This window comes from Taudactylus pleione, unplaced genomic scaffold (genome assembly GCF_031769625.1).
Source record: "Taudactylus pleione unplaced genomic scaffold, aTauple2 ptg001041l, whole genome shotgun sequence".
Taxonomy (NCBI): domain Eukaryota; kingdom Metazoa; phylum Chordata; class Amphibia; order Anura; family Myobatrachidae; genus Taudactylus; species Taudactylus pleione.
In genome coordinates, this window is record NW_028285442.1 from 934,150 (window position 1) to 956,564 (window position 22,415).

The window sequence follows — 22,415 nt, forward strand, 5'->3', positions numbered from 1 at the left end:
ACGGTGCCGCTCTGCTGCAGGAGCACTGGGACGCTATGTACATTAGTAACAATTTGAAAAAAATTGCTGCAACTTACCAACTTATCCACTGAGAACATTACAAAACCAATTGGAATAGTCCACAAGCGCTGTCCCAAAAATGTTTTCAATTAATACGACTCCAGTTATGTCTTCTATACAGTCTTTTCCAATCCTGTCCAGCAATCTGTCCTCCCTCTGAACTTTTCCACTTCCTACCACAATATGGATAGAACTCACCATAAATCGGTGAACGACATTCACTGAAAGGTTTCTTTAGTGCTCCCCCTCAATACGCGAAATTCCACTGAGTTCCTTCCCTTCGCTTTCCGATTAATGAAAAGGTACTCGCCAAAAATCAAATTGTTACGTTCCCCAAAAGATTTCTTTTAATCCTCGATCCTCCCAACCTGGAATCATCAGGTTCACACAGGCAGGCACCAAGTTCTTCTTATATAGAGTATTCTTTAATTTTATAATAACAGAGCCATAAAATAGTCCATATACAATTCATAAAAACCTAAAACCACATGTCACCCACTATATAGCCAAAGGATCGCCCCTCACATACCAGGGAAGTGAAGTTACCACTCCTGTCAGTTGCATAAGACAGAGGCTAAATGGGTAAACACAACTTTATTTGTATAAAAAAAAAAAAAAAAGAGTCCAGGTCCACCACCATTAACGCATTTCAGACCGAAGTCCTTTCTGAGGATGTGATTTGGACCTGACAGGAAATGCCCTTTATACTCTTACCCATAGTCCTCAGTTAAGAAACTAGTATACATTTCATCCCAATTCACAACCAAACAAACTTACATCGGTGACCAAGTGATGCAGTAACACATAAATACATTGCATTAATACATAAAATATCCAAATACACATTATAATGCATACACATAATTCATATGCTTTAAAACTGTCCAAGAAAACTCCGAAATACTCCATGTTCTCATTCATATAGTATCCTTGTGTGGAGGGCTTGCCAGAATCCCGATCCACTTTTGCGTTTCCTCATAATCGTCCCCCGCAGCCATTTTCTCCTTAAGGATGACCGGAAACTCCTTTTTTATGGAAGCTCCTTAAAACCGTTTCTTTCAATTGCGGACACGGATTGTCCATCTCCATCCTTGCTGCTCACTTCCGGTAGATGGAACGCATGAAGACTGGAAGGCGTGGGCTGATGGAACGCACAAATCGGAAGTTGTCACTGATCATTTGTAAACGCCAGAGGATGCTTTTGGTTAAGGCAGGGGTGAGCGACCTCCTTAGGATGCTTTAGACGGTCACACCACTGTCCTTACAGCTCACCGAAGCATTCATTGCTGTAATCACCGGCAATTGTGCAGGCCATGCCCCATGTGACGTCACACGGAGGGGTATGGCCTGCACCGGGCCAGCGAATAATGTTATATATATCAAAATGGTCCTCGGTAGAAAAAAGGTTCCACACCCCCAGGTTAAGGGAACGGTTCTCCTCCCCAATGTGTCCCTGTTTTCAACAATAAAAAAACAACAATGCTAGGGTAAGGCTCCATGCATATTATTACCGCACATCAATTAAACCAATGAACAAATAAATACAATAAAAAAAGACTCCCAACAGGGCTGCATGGATGTTACACCCATCATCATTCCTAATAAATTTATTTAAAAAACCATTTAGGTTCAAATTCAAAGGCCTCTAGGGGACAGGGTCCTTATCAGATAGGCTAGCCAAAGCTGAAATTAGGAATATCTATCATCTACCCTCCAATTTGGATGTATCACTTATATACCACAAAATCAGGACAGATGAGAGATATCGCACATGTTTTTGTTGGAAATGTAGGGATAAATTATGTGATAGGAGGCCCTCCTTAATATTTCAAGCATGTTCTGCCAGTCTTTATTTTCTAATTTGTGTGGTCTTCCTGATGTACAGGGATCCACATGAGCACTCTTACAAATATACTCAATAGTTTCTATGACCGGACACAAAATCCCTTATTTTATAAGTCCTATTGGATTGTGTGGACTGTGGACCAATACCGAGTAATGTGCGTATCCTTACTTTCTACTTCAGGGTCCATAGGGTATCCACAGGATACCTTGGGGTATAGGTGTGACGTCAGTCGCAGGGCACCAAAGAGTTAAGCTTTCAGCCTCCCAGGATGCACTAGGTCCCCCTCCTATACCCCGCCCCCGAGCCAAGGCACCTCAGTTTAGTTTGGTGCCCGGCCGGAGTCGGGTGCACCTGTTGGAGTGGGGGCTAGAAGAGCCCCTGAAGCTTATTCTTCATGCAGCTGTGGCTGCACAACTGGATGAACAGCATGGACAGTCAGTCCTGACGTCCATGCTGTCTTCCCTACACCCCGCCGGTACCAGAACGCCGGTACTGATCCGGGGATGCTGGTGGGCGTCTGGGGTCACAGCTAGCGGTGACCCCAGATGCTCCGGACCATGGCCGGATTCAAGGGGGACAGAGGTAAGCAGCGGGGTCCCGCGGTGGGTCCCCGCTGATCACGTGGTCCTAAGTCCCCAGGCAGGGGGCTCCCTGGGGACTGGCTGCAGCGTGGAGCCAGGCGACCAACCTGCGCTTCCACTACCCCCTGGGACAGCGGACCGCAGCAGAGCGGTAGCGCTGCGGCGTCCCAGGGGTTAAATGCATGCCAGGGGAGCGCGCCTTCCCTGTCTCACAGCCGGCGCCTCCCCCGCTGCACACAGCCCTCTCTGCATGCTGCCGACTGGTCCTGTGGCAGCGCTCCTCCCCCAGGCCAGCCTCCTCTCTGCTCCTCGGCGGCCATCTTCTCCAGAACGCATGGTGAACGACGCTGCTGGAAGCGCTGGAAGGAAGCATCGTGGTCTGGGTCCCCCCGCATACCTCTCCTCCGCTGTGGTCAGGTCTGTGTATGCAGCGCTGTGTCCTACCAGGCCCTGTGTCTGTGTAGTTGAGTGATCAGCGCTGTTAGTGCAGGAATTGTTATTTTTCTGCATTGTATGTGACTGTGCTAGCGCTGCTGCCTGTAATCTTTTCTTCTCTAAACTGTCAGCTTTATTACTGTCCCTGTTCTTTCTGCTAAAGCCCTTGCGGTGCGGTGCTGCAGGGTGGTCTCTCGCCTATTTAATACTTAATTGGTGAGAGAGGTCACATACGTGGTGCCATCATGTCTGAAAGTGATTTTCCCCTCCGGCTACAGTGTACCACGTGCAAAGTACCGTTAGCGGAGGGGGAGGGTAGCGCGGAGGGCCTTTGCCAGCAGTGTTTGTCCATGGCGCGGCCTATTACGGTTACAGCACCGGTACAGGAGCCGCCCTGGGCTTGTTTCGCTCAGGCGTTAACAGCTTTAGTGTGCCAGTTAGCTCCGCAGCCCGCGTTTACTCCGATGGGTTTGTCCCAGCAGTCTGTGGTGTCGTCACCCATGCAGGGGTTCCCACGACAATTGGTGGTACCCCACAGTCTCCCTATTTCCCCGCTCCCGGGTTCTCAGGAGCCAGCGTGGGTTAACTCCCTGACGAGTTCTGTACAGCACTTGTCGGATGTGTTGCAAGGGGAGTCTGTGATGCGGTCTCATAAAAGGCCGGTGGCGTCTCTGTCCGCTCCTTATGAGGATGACGAAGGGACGTCTGATGATGGGGAGATTCTAGATCCTTACGATCAGGAACCTCTCCATACTAAGGACGCTGATGCTAAGTCCAAAGTATATATTCCTGGACTTATTCGGGCGGTCCGCACAGCCTTGGTGATTGAGGACGAAGTTCCCCCAGCGGCTAAATCTAAGTATGCCTTTTTCAAAGATGTGAAGGGCGATGCCACAGTCTTTCCTCTTTCGGGTCAGTTGGTGGACCATTTAGAGGAGGCGTGGAAACAACCTGGCAAAAGATACCAGCCGCAGAGACGCCTGGCGGTGGCTTATCCGTTCGCGGATAATTATTTTGCGAAGTGGGAATCCCCTCCACAGGTGGATTCTCACGTGACCCGTCTTGTCCGTAGTGCCACATTGCCGATGCCATCCATGTCCTCCCTTAAGGATGCTACGGACCGCAAGGTAGAAATCTGCCTGAAGTCCGCTTATTCCCTTGCAGGGGGGGCAGCACGGCCGGCTATGGCCATTTGCTGGGTTGCCAGAGCGATGGAGCGCTGGGCGGATTCATTAGAGGCTTCTTTTGAATCCGACTGTCCGGCCGATCAGGCGGAGTTGATTGGCAATCTCCGTGATTCGGCCACCTACATCAACGAGGCGGCTTTAGACATTAGTACTCTGGTGTCTAGAATTTCTTCAGCAGCGGTAGCTGCTCGTCGCACCTTGTGGCTGCGATCCTGGAAGGCGGACGCAGATTCCAAGAAAGGTCTGGAAGCGTTGCCGTTTACCGGAGAAGTTCTCTTCGGTCCGGATCTGGATAAGATTGTGGCCACGCTGGCGGCAGCCAAATCTGCCTGTCTCCCGTCGGCCGCTGCTCCTTCTGGTTCGGGACCATCGTCCTTTCGGTCATCTAGGGCCCAGGGCAGGCCCAAACCACAGTCGTTTCCTCGACAGGCTGGCCCTAAGGAATCGGTCAAGCCCCGGAAGCAGGCATGGAGTACCAGACGTCCGGCCCCCAAGCCAGATGACAAGCCTGCGGCCTGACGGTCCGGGCCTCCCTTTGGGGGATCCCATGGTGGGAGGCCGCCTGCTACAGTTCGCCCAGTGTTGGTCGACCACTACGACAGACACTTGGGTTCTGGAGGTGGTTTCCCACGGATACGCCCTCTCCTTCCGGCACAGACCCCCGGCTCGCTTCTTCACCACGGGTCTCCCATCAGACCGGAACAAGGCTACGGAGCTGCGGAAGGTATTGCACACTATGCTCCAGGCTGGAGTTATAGTGGCGGTTCCATTCTCCCAGAGGGGCCAGGGTTTCTATTCAAATCTATTTTTGGTACAGAAACCCAATGGGTCATATCGTCCGATTCTCAACCTCAAAGCACTCAACAAGTCTTTGCGGGTCCCGAAGTTTCGGATGGAGACCCTACGGTCCATCATTCTGGCGCTGGAACCTGGGGACTACTTGGTGTCATTGGACATACAGGACGCTTACCTGCATGTCCCTATTCTTTGGCGCCATCAACAGTTCCTCAGGTTTGCAATCAGCAGCGACCACTTCCAGTTTCGGGCGTTACCTTTTGGCCTGGCAACAGCACCACGTGTTTTCACCAAGGTGATGGCGGTCATGGCGGCTTCTCTGCGGCTGCAGGGAGTCCGCATGTTGCCGTATTTGGACGACCTGTTATTGGTGGCAGGATCTCCAGAGCTCCTGTTACGCCACTTGGACCTGACCATTGCACTGCTGCAACGGCACGGCTGGCTAATCAACTGGCAGAAGTCCACTAATCCCGTCTCGGAGGATTCTGCATCTTGGAGCCTTATTGGACTCGGGACAGCAAAGGATCTTCGTGACGGAGGACAAGATCTCTGCTTTACAGTCAAGGGTGCGCAGTTGTCTGCACAGCCGCCGGGTGTCCTTACACTTGGCGATGAGGTTACTGGGCTCCATGGTGTCGGTGTTCGACATGGTGGAATACGCCCAGTTTCACTCCAGACCTCTGCAGCACCTGATCCTGTCCAAGTGGAACGGGCTGACTCAGTCTCTGAAGTCCCAGACGATTGTGCTCACCCAGGAGGTTCGCCTGTCCCTTACGTGGTGGTTACAGACGACCCACCTCAACAAGGGACGTCCGTTCTGGGTTCCAAATTGGGTCCTGTTGACAACGGACGCCAGTCTTCGGGGCTGGGGAGCAGTTTCGGGTCCACACTTGTTCCAGGGCAGGTGGACGCCGACAGAAGCGGAGCTTCCAATAAATATCTTGGAACTCCGTGCGGTCTTCAATGCTCTCCAGCAGGCACAGCGGTTTCTCCAGGGTCGCCCGGTGCAGGTCCAGTCGGACAACGCTACCACCGTGGCCTACATAAACAGGCAAGGAGGAACTCGCAGTCGGGCGGCTCTCGTAGAGGTCTCTCGGATCCTGGTTTGGGCGGAGCGCAATCTTCCGGCCATATCAGCGGTCTTCATCCCGGGAGTGCTCAATTGGGAGGCGGACTTTCTAAGTCGCCAGGACGTTCATCCGGGGGAATGGTCCCTGCACTCGGACGTTTTTCAACTACTGGTGGACAGGTGGGGTCTTCCAGAAATCGACCTCATGGCGTCCCGGCACAACAACAAGTTGCCGGTGTACGGGTCTCGCACAAGAGACGAAGGGGCGTCTCTGGTGGATGCTCTGTCCGTCCGGTGGACGTTCCGGTTCGCATACCTGTTCCCTCCGGTCTCCCTTCTTCCACGGGTAATCCGGAAATTCAAACAGGAAGGAGGGACGCTCCTGTTGATAGCTCCCGCGTGGCCCAGACGGCACTGGTTTCCAGACCTTCAGGGTCTGTCCGTGGACATTCCTCTGCGGTTGCCGCTACGACCGGACCTTCTGTCTCAGGGTCCTTGCCTTCACCCGGACCTGACTCGGCTGTCTTTGACGGCGTGGCTGTTGAGACGGCCATGCTGAGGTCCCGGGGGTTTTCCAGCTCGGTGGTGCGGACCATGTTACGAGCTCGGAAACCGTCTTCCGCGAGGATATACCATCGCGTGTGGCATACGTTCTTCCAGTGGTGTCGACCGAGAGGTTATGCACCGCGGGAGTTTCGTCTGTCTCGGATTCTCGCCTTCCTGCAAGCGGGACTAGATCATGGGCTTCGCCTTGCTTCTTTGAAGGTACAGGTTTCGGCCCTATCTGTCTGGTTTCACCGTAGGATTGCTACAATCCCGGATGTGCGCACCTTTATGCAGGGTGTTCTCCGCATTCAGCCGCCCTTTGTTCCACCTGTGGCGCCTTGGGATTTGGCTGTGGTCCTGAGGGCTCTCCAAGGACCGCCGTTTGAACCACTGGGCTCAGTGGATCTTAAATGGCTAACAGCTAAGACTGTTTTCCTTCTGGCCATTGCTTCGGCCAGACGTGTTTCTGAGTTAGGGGCTCTTTCTTGTAGACCCCCTTTCTTGGTTTTTTATGGGAACAGGGCAGTGCTCCGCACTCGGCCCGAGTTTCTTTCCAAAGTTGTTTCCCAGTTTCATATTAACGAGGAAATAGTTGTTCCGGCCTTTAACTCACCGGGTCTTTCCGTGGGTGAGGCCTCTTTGGATGTTGTGCGGGCCTTAAGGACTTATGTTGACCGCACTTCTTCGTTTAGGAAGTCGGACGCTTTGTTTGTCCTCTTTGGCTTCCGTAAAAAGGGTTGGCCTGCTTCAAAGCAAACTTTGGCAGCCTGGATCCGTATGGCTATTTCTGAAGCTTATCTTCATGAAGGCCTACCGGTCCCTCCTTCTCTGAAGGCTCATTCCACTAGGTCTGTGGGTCCTTCGTGGGCAGCTCGACGTGGTGCCTCGGCAGTTCAGATCTGCAAGGCTGCTACGTGGTCTTCTGTCCATACCTTCGTGAGGTATTACAGGTTTGACACCTTCGCCTCTCAGGATGCTTCCTTCGGGCGGCGGATTCTCCTTTCTGCACAGGAGCGTCCCCACCCTTAAAGGATACTGCTTTGGGACATCCCCAAGGTATCCTGTGGATACCCTATGGACCCTGAAGTAGAAAATATGAGATATGGTAAGAACTTACCCTTGTTATCTCTATTTCTACGAAGTCCATAGGGTTCCACAGGACTCCCGCCCTGTCGCACCTGTGCTGCAGATGGGCTTTGCTCTGGTCACCGGTTTTCCGTCTCCCTCTGGTGAGAATGTGATTCTTGTATGTGTCCAGATCTTTGTTCTCTCTCTTCCTTCTCCTCCTCCGGCCTATGGCTTGGTAACTAACTGAGGTGCCTTGGCTCGGGGGCGGGGTATAGGAGGGGGACCTAGTGCATCCTGGGAGGCTGAAAGCTTAACTCTTTGGTGCCCTGCGACTGACGTCACACCTATACCCCAAGGTATCCTGTGGAACCCTATGGACTTCGTAGAAATAGAGATAACAAGGGTAAGTTCTTACCATATCTCATATTTTTGCATAATCTACACATCATGCACGATCCGCACCGAAAGAACCCTTTTGATCTATTGACTGTAGTCATCCTGGGTCCAGATGTAACACTTCTGACCATTTTTTTGTTTTTAATATTTTTAGCTCTCTAGTATATAAAGACCAAAAGTTCCCACACACATTGTTTTAGTAACGGATCCTTAGTTAGAATTTCCCAATGTTTTCTACCAATCCCTTCCACTTGTTTATACTGGCTGTGATGATTTGAAATAAAAGGTATTCCAACACTATCGTAGTTACTGCCACTTAGTGCAACATCTCTCTATTTATCTCTAGGACTGGTCTCGTAGCGTTCTCCACCAAATCATTGACATACCACTTACAGACCAACTGTTGTCTAATTGTGGACACCTGTACTTCATAAACATCTCTGTCAGTGCAATTGTGTATGATCCTTTGAAATTTGTCTAAGGGGTATACTCCTAAGAGAGTTCTGATGGTGGTTGCTAGTATATTTAATAAAGGAATTGCAATCTGTGGGTTTATTGAAATTCCTAGTTTTAATCAAATATATATTTGATTAAAACTAGGATTTCTAATTGTTTTCTTTTGTAAATCCAATAGCTTTTTATTAAATTTTGTTTAGAATATACAATTCAATGTACATTTATAACCAATAAAGCAATGTAAACATTACATTGATGAAATAAAAACAATAAAAATAACAAAAGACAAAAATACATACATGTGTGGCTTCACTTCTTGCTATTTAAATATCATTGTACCATACAATACAATCTTTCCTCTGTATATATAACACATAAAAAGTATAATCATCTGGTATAGAAAATCATAATAATGACATCTATTACTGCATCCCACATATAATACTATAATCTTATTCTAAGGGATTACTCAATAATGCAGCCCCCAAACAGTTATATGGGGAGTCTAGCCATCTGTCCCATAAAGTATAACACTTCTGAGATATATCTCTAGCAGTATAGACATATTTTTGATGTGCTGCATTGGATATTATATGAGTTGTTATTTAAATAGTCTCAGAATGTATCCAATGTGTCAATCCTCACGCCATACAAATAAAATATCATTGATGTAGTACATCCAGGACACCAGGCTGGTACCAAACTCATGACCACTCTATACCGACCTTTCCTCCCAGAGGGCCATGAAAAGGTTGGCATAGCTCGGTGCCAGCCTGGTGCCCATAGTGGTACCAGAGATTTGTAAATAAAATTAGTCCAAAAGAACCAAAATAAATTTTTATGTAAAATTAAGGCGATTCCCTCTAAAATAAACTCCTTATATGTCTCTGTGAAGTGCTCTTTTTATCCAAGAAAGCTACCTGGTAGCTACCGACCCTAACTGGTGACTAAGCGCAGTGTACAAAGAAGTAACATCCGCAGTTACTAGAAAACAATCTCCCATTTAAATTCGGTCAATTTATTAATCGTTGAGATCGTATCTTTAAGGTAGGAGGGGGTCTTTTTAACTAATGGTTGGAACGCATGATCTATAAACTTGGACAGTATGGAGTTAATCCCTGCCACAATCGGTCGACAGGGTGATTTTATCAAGCTCTTGTGGATATTGGGAGGACCGTAAATTACCGTTATAGAAGGTTTATTAATTTTCATATAGGACCTCTCTCCTTCAGTTATAGTCCCATTGCTCATTTACAGTACCATAAATGTCTCAAACTTCTTTGTTACACCCATACTGGGGTTCCCTCTCCTTTTTTTTTATTTTTTCTTATATGTACTGTTATCTAACAACTGTCTTATCCCCAAGTTATAATCTAGGTTCATAATAATAACCCCACCCCTCTTATCGGCGGGTTTTATTATGATTTCCTTATTGTTTTTGAGGGATTGAATTGCCTCTTTTTTCCCTTAGAGAGGATCCATCTTAAACCCAGTAAAAAATGAAATCTTTCTAATTCCTCTCTTATCACTCGTTCAAAGGTATCCACGAAGCATCCCTTTTTATGTGCTGGAGAAAACGAGGATTTTTCTTAACGATTGTACATGTAATCCCTTCCTCTGTGGGGTCATTATTTTGGTCCATGGGATGTTCCGCAGAGAACCTCTTAAGTGGCAACTTCCTAATGAGCCTCTGGAGATCAATAAACACTTCAGATTAATTTACTTTGTTGGAAGGTGCAATCTTCAACCCCTTCTCTAGGACACTTTTTTTGTTTTAACTATGTACTTTGGTAGTTAGACTACATGTTGGCCTATCCCATCTTTAAACTTGCTAACCTATGGACACACAGGAGTTGGCTAAGCTGAAATTCTCTGTGACGCCATTAACATTCCAATACATTTATTGGTTCCATATTGTTCTAGTCCCCAAACACTTTGGATGAGATTCAGTTAACCATGATATGCCCTTAGCATCTGGCTCTGTGTGTATAAATGCCAAGTGTGGTAAGCTGACCTGTCCTCGCTACCTCTATAGGCTGTGACCAGAAACCAGCCACTGAGACCTACCCGCAAAGCCGCCGGCAGTGCTCGTGGCTAATTTGTTTCAGCCCCTCTCTCCTGCACAAACCTTACCTATTATATGTAAATAACTTTGTATTTGTATAGCCGACTGTGTGTTCCAGGCATCTCTCCTGACTGGACTTGTGTTCTTTAAACAGCTCATCAGTGGAGAACACATAGGAGCACTAGCCATGAGTGAGCCAAACTCTGGCTCTGATGTAGTGTCCATGAAACTGAAGGCAGAGAAGAAAGGTAAGCCTCTCCTCTCTTACTACAGAGAAGGTGTCAATGTTTTATTCTCGTACAATATCTATAATGTGTTTTTTAGTTTTGCTTTAGTAGTTACCATATTTAATACAACTTTTTTAATGCAGAGCAGATTGCTGGTCGTTTCCAGACATGGGGAAAAAGCACAATAACACAGTACTACTCTTATGCTATCATGTAACTGTATGACGTTACACTTGTGTCATCAGATTCCAAACATGGAAGGTCCAGTACACAGATTATCATTCACTTAGTGCTATCTTTATGGTCCATATCAGTAATGTAAAACCCATGGAAACTCGATTAGGGTTACAAGCAGGACTTGTTCTGCACAATTGCAGACCCACAAACCATTGGGTTTACGTACATCTCTGAGGGCCTCATTTATTAACAAGTTTTATCATTCACAATGAGTGATAAAACTTGTTGTGTATGATAATGGTTCTCCAGCCAATCCGCTCCCAACTGTCATTTTTCAAACATATGATAGTTGGGAGCCGATTGGCTGGAGCACCATTATCATACACAACAAGTTTTATCACTCGTTGTGAATGATAAAAGTTGTTGATAAATGATGCCCTGAGGCCATAGGTCATTGTAGGTTTGGCTTCATATGAAAAGCACATTGCTGCAATTATATTACTTGAAGCTCAAGCTTTGCCCTTATCGTTGACAACACTACACCCTCCTCTGTCGCTCATGTTCTTTCTTCGTGTCACATTTATCCAGCACTTTGCCCTGTGTTTTACTCCCTATATGCATTCCCCCTCCCAGGCATGTTGCCCCAACTTTGTCAACATTGCCAGAATACAAGCCTTACTGTTCCTAGTCACAACAAAAGCTCTCCTCCACGCCCTCATTATTTCCTGCTTTGACTACTGTAACCTCCTCCTATCCGGGCATCACAACCCTCTATACTTATCTGACACAGAAAATGAGATTCTAAAGCTGAGTACACACTAAACGATGTGTGTACTCAGCGGCCTCGTCAGTGATGGACCCGGCGGGGTGCCGGCCTCGGCAAGTGCTTACACACTTGCCGATGGCGATAGCGAAGAAACGACAGCCGCGGGATGGGGCCATGCAACATGGCATCACTAATGACATCCCCAGATTGAGCTGTAACTATAGACGACTGGGACTGTCGTTAGCGACCCATGGGAGCACGCATTTGTTGTAATGATGTGTTATCGGCAAAATCGTTTAAAATGTCGTCTAGTGTGTACGCACCTTTTAGAATTCTCAATAAGGCATGGAAACTAGGTTTACCTGGTCAAATTACAGTGAAATTTAGAAAAAATAACAGCGTTCCTGACCCACTGCAGCTGAGGTGAGAATCCGCTGGTGCAATTAAACACCTTATGAATTAATCTGAATTATCTTTGGAGTGACTCCCTCTTAGCGCTGTGGGTTGTGTTCCCACAGGTGTTTTTGTGGACCATTCAATGTGTACATATAATAAAAACATATAGTGCATTACAAACATAACTTGGTACATCCCTTGTGACAATTCCAAACAGGAAAAATTGGTGAATATTAAACTTTGATAGTAAAGGGGCGTATCGACATGTCTTTAACAAATTCTACAAATGCAGGGCAAATTCAAGACCTGTAAAAAAGGGTGATGTAGTTAAAAAACCTACCATTGGGATGCCGACTGATGAAATCCCGGTGCCGAAATCCCGAACTGCGGATAGAAGACCGGTACTGGAAACCCGACATGAGTGGAGATGCCGACACCGGGATCCCGACAGCCGGCATCCCGATCATAATTGCAGCGGGTGCTCTTAGCTGTTAGTCGAGGGGGTGGGGGGTAGGGTTAGGTTTAGGCACCCCAGGGGGGGGTTAAGGTTAGGCTGCGGGAAGGGGGGTTAGGTACTAAGGGGGGAGGGTTTGCTTTAGGCCCTAACTGGGAGGGTTAGGGTGCGGGGTAGGGAGGGTTAGGGTAGAGAAAATGAGGGTTAGTGGTTGAAGGGGGGAGGAATAGCGTACTTATTCCCTCAGCATCGGGATGCCACTGTCTGTGTTTTGACAGCCAGCATCCCAAGTGCCGGGATTCCATACCCAACCCTAAAAAAGGGTAACCAATCTAGTGCAAGATCACCAGCAAATGTGGAAAAGATCATTTTAATTTATCTACTCACATAGTAATGATAAAGAACAGCATAAAACTTAAACACACAGATCGCCCTGAAAGGGTCTGTACCAGATATCTACTTGAATGGTGCCTTTAACAAGTACCAAATAGATGTTCAAATGGATCTTGCTATGGTCACTTTCCCATGGATCCCAGATCAATCCTTGGACTTTGTGCTGGGGGAACTGGGTTTACCTGGAGATAGCCATTGTTCTGTACAGTCAGTGTAAATATGTTGTTCTCATACCCTTCAAAAGTATAACCAAACAATCAAAAGAACAAAACACCAATATATTGAAGAAAACCTAACCATAGAACATTTTAAATATCATGTACAAGCGTACACTAAGGTGATCATATTAGATTACATGTTACATTGGTCAGCTAGTGTCACAGTGCACCGGACTATGGGGTGCACTTATCGGGTACGGTGACACTGGCCTGTCAGTCAGCGGGTGAGGAATGCAGGGCGCCCGCTGCCGATGCTTCCAGCTTCCTCCAGCGGCTGTGACAGGCGACAGCGGCTCTTCTAGGAGCCCAAGCACCGTCCTGTTCTAGATTTAAAGGGGCAGGTGCGCCAAACTCTAAATCGCGTTTGCCACGGAATTTCAAGTTCTCTCTAGAAGAGGGAGTCTCTGGCAGCACACAGGTGCCAGAGTATAGGCTCCATACCATACTCCAACATTAAAGTCGTTACCTGTTCCTAATCTTGAACTTTGCTTGCTTGTGACTCTGAATTCGTCTGACCCTTTTGTACTGCATCTGATATATGATTCTGACCCCGGCTACCCCATGTGATCCGCTTACGTCTGCTCCCTGGTCATGTCTCGTCTGTTGGTATTGACCCGGCTTGTCTGATAGAGCCAAAATCACTCCGGGCCTTGCGGTTGAAAACCTCAACCGCAGGCTCCGGCTCGCAGTTTCGATGGTCGCGATGGTCAAGACCATCGCGGCCATCAAACTGCACGCTCGTATAGGCTGTGGGTGGTGACCCACAGCTATACGAGCGTCCAGGAGGACGCTCCATAGTTATGGAGGCTGGCCCTCATTCAGAGCGTGCGCTCTGCTCAGAGCGTACGGCTCTGAATGAGGGCCATAGTTACTTCCCAGTTTTCCATCTGGTTGTGGGAAATTCCTTTTGAAGTAGTCAAGGTCTTCTTAGATTCGGGTGCCCATGGCAATTTTATTATGGCTAAAAAGGTCCAAAAGTTGGGTATTGCTAGTATTCCTCTGGAAAAACCCCTTTGCATCATCGGAGTGGATAGGAATAAACTTCCTATGGCTACCATTCACTCACAGATGACGGAAGTCACCATGCAAATAGGGTTCTTCATCGAGAGTTGATAACATTCTACATTCTTCCATCAGCCGAGAGTCCAGTCAGTCTAGGTCTCCCCATGCTCCCATTCTAGATTGGAATGAACCTCAAATCCTGTCGTGGGGTTCTCAATGCCGTGGGTTCTGTTTATCATCCTCACCGTGCCATTTGAATCTGTCGTCTCTCCAGAGGACTAACTTCCAGTTCCTTATCGATCATTTAGAGACGTGTTCAGTAAAAAGGCAGCTGAGACGTTACCTTCTCACCGAGAGTGGGATTGTGCTATAGACTTACTGCCTGGGATGGGATGGCCCCTGTGGAAGAATTGTTCCCCTTACATTTCCCGAGTCCCAGGTTGTAACTGAATATGTTAAGGAAAATCTGGAGCGAGTGTTTATCAGGGAGTCTAAATCACCCGCTGGAGCTGGTTTGTTTTTTTTCGTTAAGAAGAAAGATGGAGGTTTGAGGCCATGCATCGACTATCGGGGCCTAAATGCAATCGCCACTAAGAACCGGTATTCCTTACCACTGATTTCTGAACTTTTTGATCGAGTAAAAGGGGCAAAGATTTTTACCAAACTGGATCTCCGTGGGCCTACAACCTTATCAGAATCTGGTCTGGGGACGAATGGAAGTTGGCTTTTAATACTCGTGTTGGCCACTACGAGTACTTACTTATGCCCTTTAGATTAAGCAATGCCCCAGCTGTTTTCCAAAAGTACATGAACCATATTTTCCGGGACCTGTTATACAAGTACGTGGTGGTATATCTGGACGTTATCCTGATATTTTTAGAGGATATTGCAAGTCACCATCAACACCTGTGTGAGGTGCTGTCATGACTCTGGGCTCATCAGCTTTTTTGCAAGCTTGAGAAATGCTCCTTCGAGCAAAAGGAACTAACATTTTTGGGATACATCATTTCAGGTTCCTGTCTTATGGTGCACACACACGATCAGATTTTTCCTTCAGATATGAACGATAACGATTTAAAAATCATTCAGTCGTTCATATCTGAAGGAAAATTGTTCATATCTGACATGCCTGAACGATGGACGATCAACGATGCGCGTTCCCGTTTGTAAGATAACGATATCTGACATCTGATGGGTTTGCAGTCAGACTTGGACGATTCCATTCATTTTAATGCAGTCAAAAATCGTTCAGTCGTTCAAATCGTTCAAAACTTTGGTAAAATCGTTCAAATCGTTTAATCGTTCCGTCGTTCATCTGACAAATCTGACAAGTCTGACAAATCTGACCGTGTGTACGCTCCATAAGAATGGATCCAGAAAAGCTTGCTGCTATTATAAACTGGCCTTGTCCAGTCGGATTGAAAGCCTTTTCAGCGCTTCCTGGGGATTTGCAATTTCTGCCACCAGTTCATCAGGAACTATTCATCCATTGCAGCTCCCATCACTGCTCTTACCAAAAAGGGTCAATACACTTTTGTGTATGGTTATCTGAGGCAGAGAAAGCATTCACCAAATTGAAACAGTGCTTCCTTTCAGCACCTATTCTGAGGCAACCTAATTGTGATTTACCTTTTTTCTTGGAAGTGGACGCTTCCACGGTTGGAGTGGGGGCAGTGCTGTTGCAGAAGGATAAGGAAAACAAGTGGTACTCCTGTGGGTTCTTCTCACAAAAGTTTTCTGCGCCAGAAAGGAACTACGCGGTCGGAGATGAGGAACTGCTGGCCATCTAGTTGGATCTTCAGGAATGTTGATACTTGTTGGAAGGAGATAAATTTCCGTTAACAGTATATACCGATCATAAGAACTTAACGTATCTCAAGACAGCCCATTGTTTAAATTACCGCCAGTCTAGGTGGTCGTTATTTTTTTATCTGTTTTGATCTGTTTAATCTTGTGAATACCTACCTGCCGTGTAATAAGAATGTGAAGGCCGATGCACTATCTCGAGCATTCAGTTCTGATGAGATGGAAGAATTAAAGGAGGACAAGGCCATTCTAAATCCTGCTTGCTTCGTGGCTGTTACCAACAAGGTCCAGATTCCACCAGGGAAGACATTTGTAGCACCTGAATCCCGAGCCAAGTTGTTGCAATGGGCGCATTCTTCATGTTTTAGTGGGCATGCAGGAGTCAATAGAACTCTGGAATTAGTTCTCGGGGGGTATTGGTGGCCAACAGTTCGTCAAGGTGTTAAAGATTTTGTGGCAGCCTGTCAAATCTGTGCTCAGCACAAGATTCCTCCGCACTCTCCATCTGGTCCTCTGTTGCCACTACCTGTGCCTGATTGTCCTTGGACTCACATTTCCATGGACTTCGTGACAAATCTACCTTCATGCCAAGGGTTCAATACTATCCTGGTGGTGGTGGACAGATTCTCCAAGGCTGCTCACTTTGTTCCATTACAAGGGCTACCCTCAGCACCTAAGTTAGCGGAAGTATTTATTAGGGAACTCTTTAGATTTCATGGGTTTCCTAAGATATTGTTTCTGACCGAGGGGTACAATTTACCTCTAGATTCTGGAGAACTTTATGCAGGTGCTTTGGCATCAAGTTAAACTTCTCATCGGCCTACCATCCACACTGCAATGGCCAGACGGAGCGAATAAACCAAGAATTAGAGAAGTTTATTCGAATGTATGTTTCTGCCAATCAAGATGACTGGGTTTCTCTGCTGCTTTATCATGAAGCATCAGGACATTCCCCATTTTTTACTCAGTATGGTCTGCATCCACTATTACCCGAGTTGCCAGGCCTGCAGTCAATACCACTTCCAGCTGTGTGTGGTACAGTGAATTGGTTTTGTACTATCTGGAAGGAGGTAACAAAGAATTTGTGCAAAGCCTCTTCAAGGTATAAACTTTTTCCAGACAGAAAAAGGAGGTGGGGGTCCGTTGTTAAATCCCGGTGATAAAGTCTGGCTGTCAACCAAGCATCTGAGTTTAAAAGTTCCCACTATGAAGTTTGCTCCCAGGTACATTGGCCCTTTCCAGATTCTTCAGGTGATTAATCCAGTGGCATTTTGTTTAAAATTACCTGGTACACTTAGGATACCTAATGTATTTCATGTATCCCTGCTGAAACCCCTGGTGCTTAATCGTTTCTCAGTACCTCGCAGTCCTCCGTCGGCGATTTCAGTGGACCATCAGGAGGAGTATGAGGTAAAGCAGATCTTAAACTCCAGACTGTCGAGGGGATCTGTTCAGTTCTTGGTTGATTGGAAGGGGTATGGCCCTGAGGAACGTTGTTGAGTCAAGGCTTCAGACATTCATGCACCTCACTTACTTCAGAAATTCCATCAGAAATTTCCTGATAAACTATTTGTGGGGTGTTCGGTGCCCCACCCTAGAGGGGGGGGGGTTAATGTCACAGTGCGCCGGACTCTGGGGTGCAGTTACTGGGTCCGGCGACACTGGACTGGCAGGCAGCGGGCGAGGAGTTCAGGGCGCCCGCTGCCAATGCTTCTGGCTTCCTCCAGCGGCTGTGATAGGAGAGCCGCGGCTCTCCTAGGAGCTGTCACTAAAATCTGATTTGTGTGTACTTAATAGCTAATATTTATTTAAATTTCCCTGGATTTAAAAGAGACAATTCTCAGCATACCATACTTAGGACTTGAGCACTCAACCTCATACACAAGTCAGACAAATAAGGCATGGAGCTTTATTGCTCCTGCATAGGAAGCATGATAATTAGAACTATAGGAAGCTAGTTGAAATTGTTATTTTGCACCATTGCAGCTTATAAGGTGTTCGTAGCATGCAGCCACACAGTACATAAATCTGCTTAGCTGCTTTGGCTTTATACTGACCATTTGAACTCGAATAAGTGAGATCCAAATCCCCACACACTCGGGACCCATCCTTTGTTGGTCCTAAAGGGACTGATTCCCTTCTAATAAGCGTGTCCCTAAAACCCCTGCTGGGTTGGCTCAAATAATAAGAGTTATGGTATGACATACCTTTTGTTAACTCTTTTTCTTCAAGGTCCATGGGGTCCACAGCCATTACGTTGGGGTATGAATCCCGGTCACCAAACAGTTAACACAAACTAGCTCTCTGCTTCCAGGATGCATCGGGGTTCCTCCTCATATACCCCACCCCCTGCCTCAGGTAGCCAGTTCGTTACCAAGCTCAAGCAGGTGGAGACAAACAAAGGGTAAGAAAGAAGAAACCCATACTCATGAGTCCAGACTCTCAAGAGAAGAAAATTACGGAAACCTCCCCCAGAAACTACAGGTGCGTCTGGGTGGGTGTCCTGTGGAGCCCATGGACCTCGAAGAAAAAGAGTTAACAAAGGTATATCATACCATAACTCTTATTTTCTTCTTTGGGGTCCATGGGGTCCACAGCCATTACGTTGGGGATATCCCAAAGCACTAACCCTACAGGCGGGGACGCTCCTGACTCTTGGAAGAGAGGAGAATCCTACGCCCGAAGGAGGCATCCTGAGAGGCAAATTTGTCAAAGGAATAAAATTTGACGAAGGTATGGATGGAAGACCATGTGGCTGCCTTGCATAATTGCTTAGCAGAAGCACCTCGGCGGGCCGCCCATGATGGACCTACCGCCCTAGTAGAATGTGCCGTCATTGAATCCGGCACCCTCCTACCAGCCTGTGTCTAAGCCAATGACTGTTTATTGGCTGGCCAGCCACGCCTATGACAACCATAAAGCACAAAAAGTGAATCAGACTTCCTCCATTTGCTCGTGCGTCTCGCATAAATTCTCAATGCACGGACCACATCCAGGGAAGCCTCACCTGGTGAGAGACTAGAGCCCTGGAATGTTGGAACTACTATTTCTTCATTAATATGAAATTTAGACACTACTTTCGGAAGATAACCCTTCCTAGTACGTAGTACTGCTCTATCTTGATGAAATATCAAGAACGGCTCACGGAAGGAAAGCGCAGCTAAATCCGACACTCTACGTGCAGATGCCATAGCAAGAAGAAATACCGTCTTTGCTGTTAGCCACTTGATGTCTATTGAATTTAAAGGCTCGAACGGAGGAGCCTGTAAAACCTTCAGAACAAGTCCCACGGGTCAACCGGGGAAACGAAGGGAGGCTGAATCCTCAACACCCCTTGAAAAAAGGTCTTTATATCTGGTCTCAGAGCAATTTTATGTTGAAACTATACTGAAAGAGCAGACACCTGTACCCTCAAAGAGGCCAGGCGGAGCCCTTTTTCCAGACCCCTTTGAAGAAAATCAAGCACTCTGGATATCAGAAATTTCTGTGGGTCATACCCTTTTCAGTTCACACCACTGAAAGAAAGTATGCCAAATTCTATAGTATATACGGGCTGAAGATGGTTTCCATGCCTTCAGCATCGTATGTATAACAGACTCGGAAAAACCCTTCTTCCTCATGACGGAGGCCTCAAGAGCCATGCTGTCAATGATAGCCGATGAAGATCCGGGTACCAGCAGGGACCCTGTAGCAACAGATCCGGTCTCAATGGCAGAGGCCATGGAGTGTCTATTGAGAGAGACTGTAGATCTGTGAACCAGTGCCGTCTCGGCCACACCGGAGCTATTAATATCACGGTACTGCCCTCTTGTTTGATCTTTCTGACCACTCTGGGAAGAAGAGCAAATGGGGGGAACAGATATACCAGCTTGTAACACCACTTTACTGTTAGTGCATCTACAAACTCGGCTCTCGGATCTCTTGTCCAGGATCCGTACCTGGGAACCTTGTTGTTCCTTCTTGACTCCATCAGATCTATTTCTGGTAGACCCCACTTGTCCACAAGGTTCTGAAAAACCTGTGGATGTAGGGCTCACTCTCCTGCCAACTGAGAAGGTCGGCCTCCCAATTCAGGATCCCCGGAATGAACACTGCAGATATCGTGGGCAGATGAGTCTCAGCCCAGACCAAGATTTTTGATACCTCTGCCAAGGCAGCCCGACTCCTTGTGCCCCCTTGATGATTTAGGTAGGCAACCGCGGTGCGATTGTCCGACTGTATCTGCACCGACCTGCCCTTTAAGATTTCTTGAGCCTGCACTAAAGCTTTGAATATAGCTCTTAGTTCCAGGATGTTTATTGGTAGCCGGCTTTCCGCCACTGACCACTTTCCTTGGAAAGTGTGTGACCCCGTCATTGCCCCCCAACCTTGAAGACTGGCGTCGGTTTTGACCAATGTCCAATCCGACACCCAAAAGGGGTGACCCTGCCTGAGATGCTTTGTCTGCAACCACCAGGACAGGGACAACCGCACCTCTGGAGAGAGACGCAGCAACTGAGACCTGATCGTGCGATGATCCTTGTCCCAGCGAGACAGAATTAATTGCTGCAGTGGTCTGGAGTGGAATTGAGCGTATTCCACCATCCTGAAGGTGGCCACCATCGACCCCAGGACCTGCATGGCCACTAGAACGGATAACTGCCTGTTGTGAAGCAACCTGCATATTCGTGATTGTAAGGCAAGAATCTTCTCCTCCGGCAGATATATTTTCTGCACCACGGAGTCCAATCTTGCTCCCAAATGACACATCTGTTGTACCGTACAGGGTGACTACTTCTGCCAGTTTATGATCCAGCCGTGACACTACAGACATGATACTGTCAGCCTCAAATGATCCTGTAACTGCTGCGGGGACTGCCCTAGCAACAGGAGGTTGTCCAAGTACGGCAAAATCCTGACGCCTTGGCGTCTGAGGCATGCCATCATCACCGCCATCACCTTGGTGAATACCCGGGGGGCTGTGGACAGGCCAAAAGGTTGGGCTTGGAACTGAAAATGTTCCCCTCCTACCGCAAAACGAAGAAATTTTTGATGAGCCCGTGTGATTGGTATGTGGAGATAGGCATCCTGTATATCTAAGGATAACCATATAGTCCCCCTGCTCCATTGCCAACACAATCGATCGTAATGTTTCCATCCTGAATCCGGACTCGAACAAATTTGTTGAGCTCTCTCAGATTCAGAATAGGCCGGTACGACCCGTTCGGTTTTTGAACCAAGAACAGATTGGAGTAAAACCCCTCTCGGAACTGATTCTCTGGCACTGGAATCACTACCTCCGATGCTAATAAGGCAAGAATTGCTTTCTGAAGGGCCAAAGCTCTTTCTGAACCCTCCTGTGGGTTTACACAAAAAAACCTTTGAGGAGGAGTCCTCCAAAACGTCAGGGCGTACCCTCGGGAGACAACTCCTCGAACCCAGGCATCCTCCGTCGTGAGGTGCCAGGGCTCAGAGAACCGAAGCAGCTGGCCCCCCACCCTGGGATCCCCCAGAGGGAGGCCCGTCCCATCAGGCCACTGGTTTATCCTGGACCCTAGATCCTGGACGTTTGTTCTGCCAGGGCTTCCTGGGTCCTGCCTTTTTTGGTGGAATTCTCGCTGAGGGCTGACCCTTGGCCTTGCCCTGCGGCCGAAACCCCCGAAAGAACGACCTTCTCAGTTTAGACGAGGTTGCTGATGGCAAACCTGCCATCTTTGAGGCTGCCATGGAGGATACAATTTGCCCAATTCTGGACCAAAGAGAACACCCCCTGTGAATGGAAGGGATTGTAGGGCTTTTTTGGACCCGGCATCTGCCTTTCAATCCTTTAACCAGAGAATTCTACGTGCCACCACGGACTCTGCTGAAACCCTGGAGGAAAGGATCCCTGCATCCAAGGCGGCATCCCCCAAATAAGAGGCCCCTTCTCTAATAAAGGATATCATATCCAGTTGCTCTTAGAGGCATCTGGTAAAGACTCTGTTAAAGTTTTGGCCCACTCCTCAATAGCTCTTGCTACCTAGGCAGTGGCCATAGCCGGGCGGGTGGCCATTCCGGCCAGCGAGAAAATTGATTTGAGACAAGTCTCCAGTCTCCTATCCGTGGTTTCCTTCAGCGAAACCGCTGGGATTAACAGAGTGGTACGTTTAATCAGCTGCGCCACATGTGCATCAACTGACGGTGGATTCTCCCACCTGGCACAGTCCTCTGCTGGAAAAGGATATAGAAGCGTCATTCTTTTAGAAGGATGGCTTTTCTTATCCGGACAGACCCACGCTTCCTCCATAAGTTCTGACAAATGTTCAGACTTTGGGAATTCTGCCTTAACCACCTTCTGGCGCTTTAACAGAGGGGCCTTCCTAAGCGGAGGATCCCCTTCCTCGATATTTAACACCGATTTTACAGCCCTTATTAGAAAGGGGACATCTGCTACTGGGAATGATCATGACCCTCCTCAGAGCTAGACTCCTGTGAAGAGTCCTGTGCCTGTTCC

General features: G+C 47.6%; 1 protein-coding gene across 4 annotated transcripts in view; it reads left to right on the forward strand.

Moving 5' to 3' along the window:
• The window catches only part of IVD (isovaleryl-CoA dehydrogenase), a 61,870-nt gene that overhangs the window by 12,365 nt on the left and 27,090 nt on the right, over positions 1 to 22,415 (forward strand). For all 4 annotated transcript variants that reach the window (XM_088461384.1, XM_088461386.1, XM_088461385.1 and 1 more), the window contains one exon: positions 10,659 to 10,752. In XM_088461384.1, coding sequence (XP_088317510.1) covers positions 10,659 to 10,752 — 94 coding nt within the window. The remainder of the gene's footprint in view (positions 1 to 10,658; positions 10,753 to 22,415) is intronic.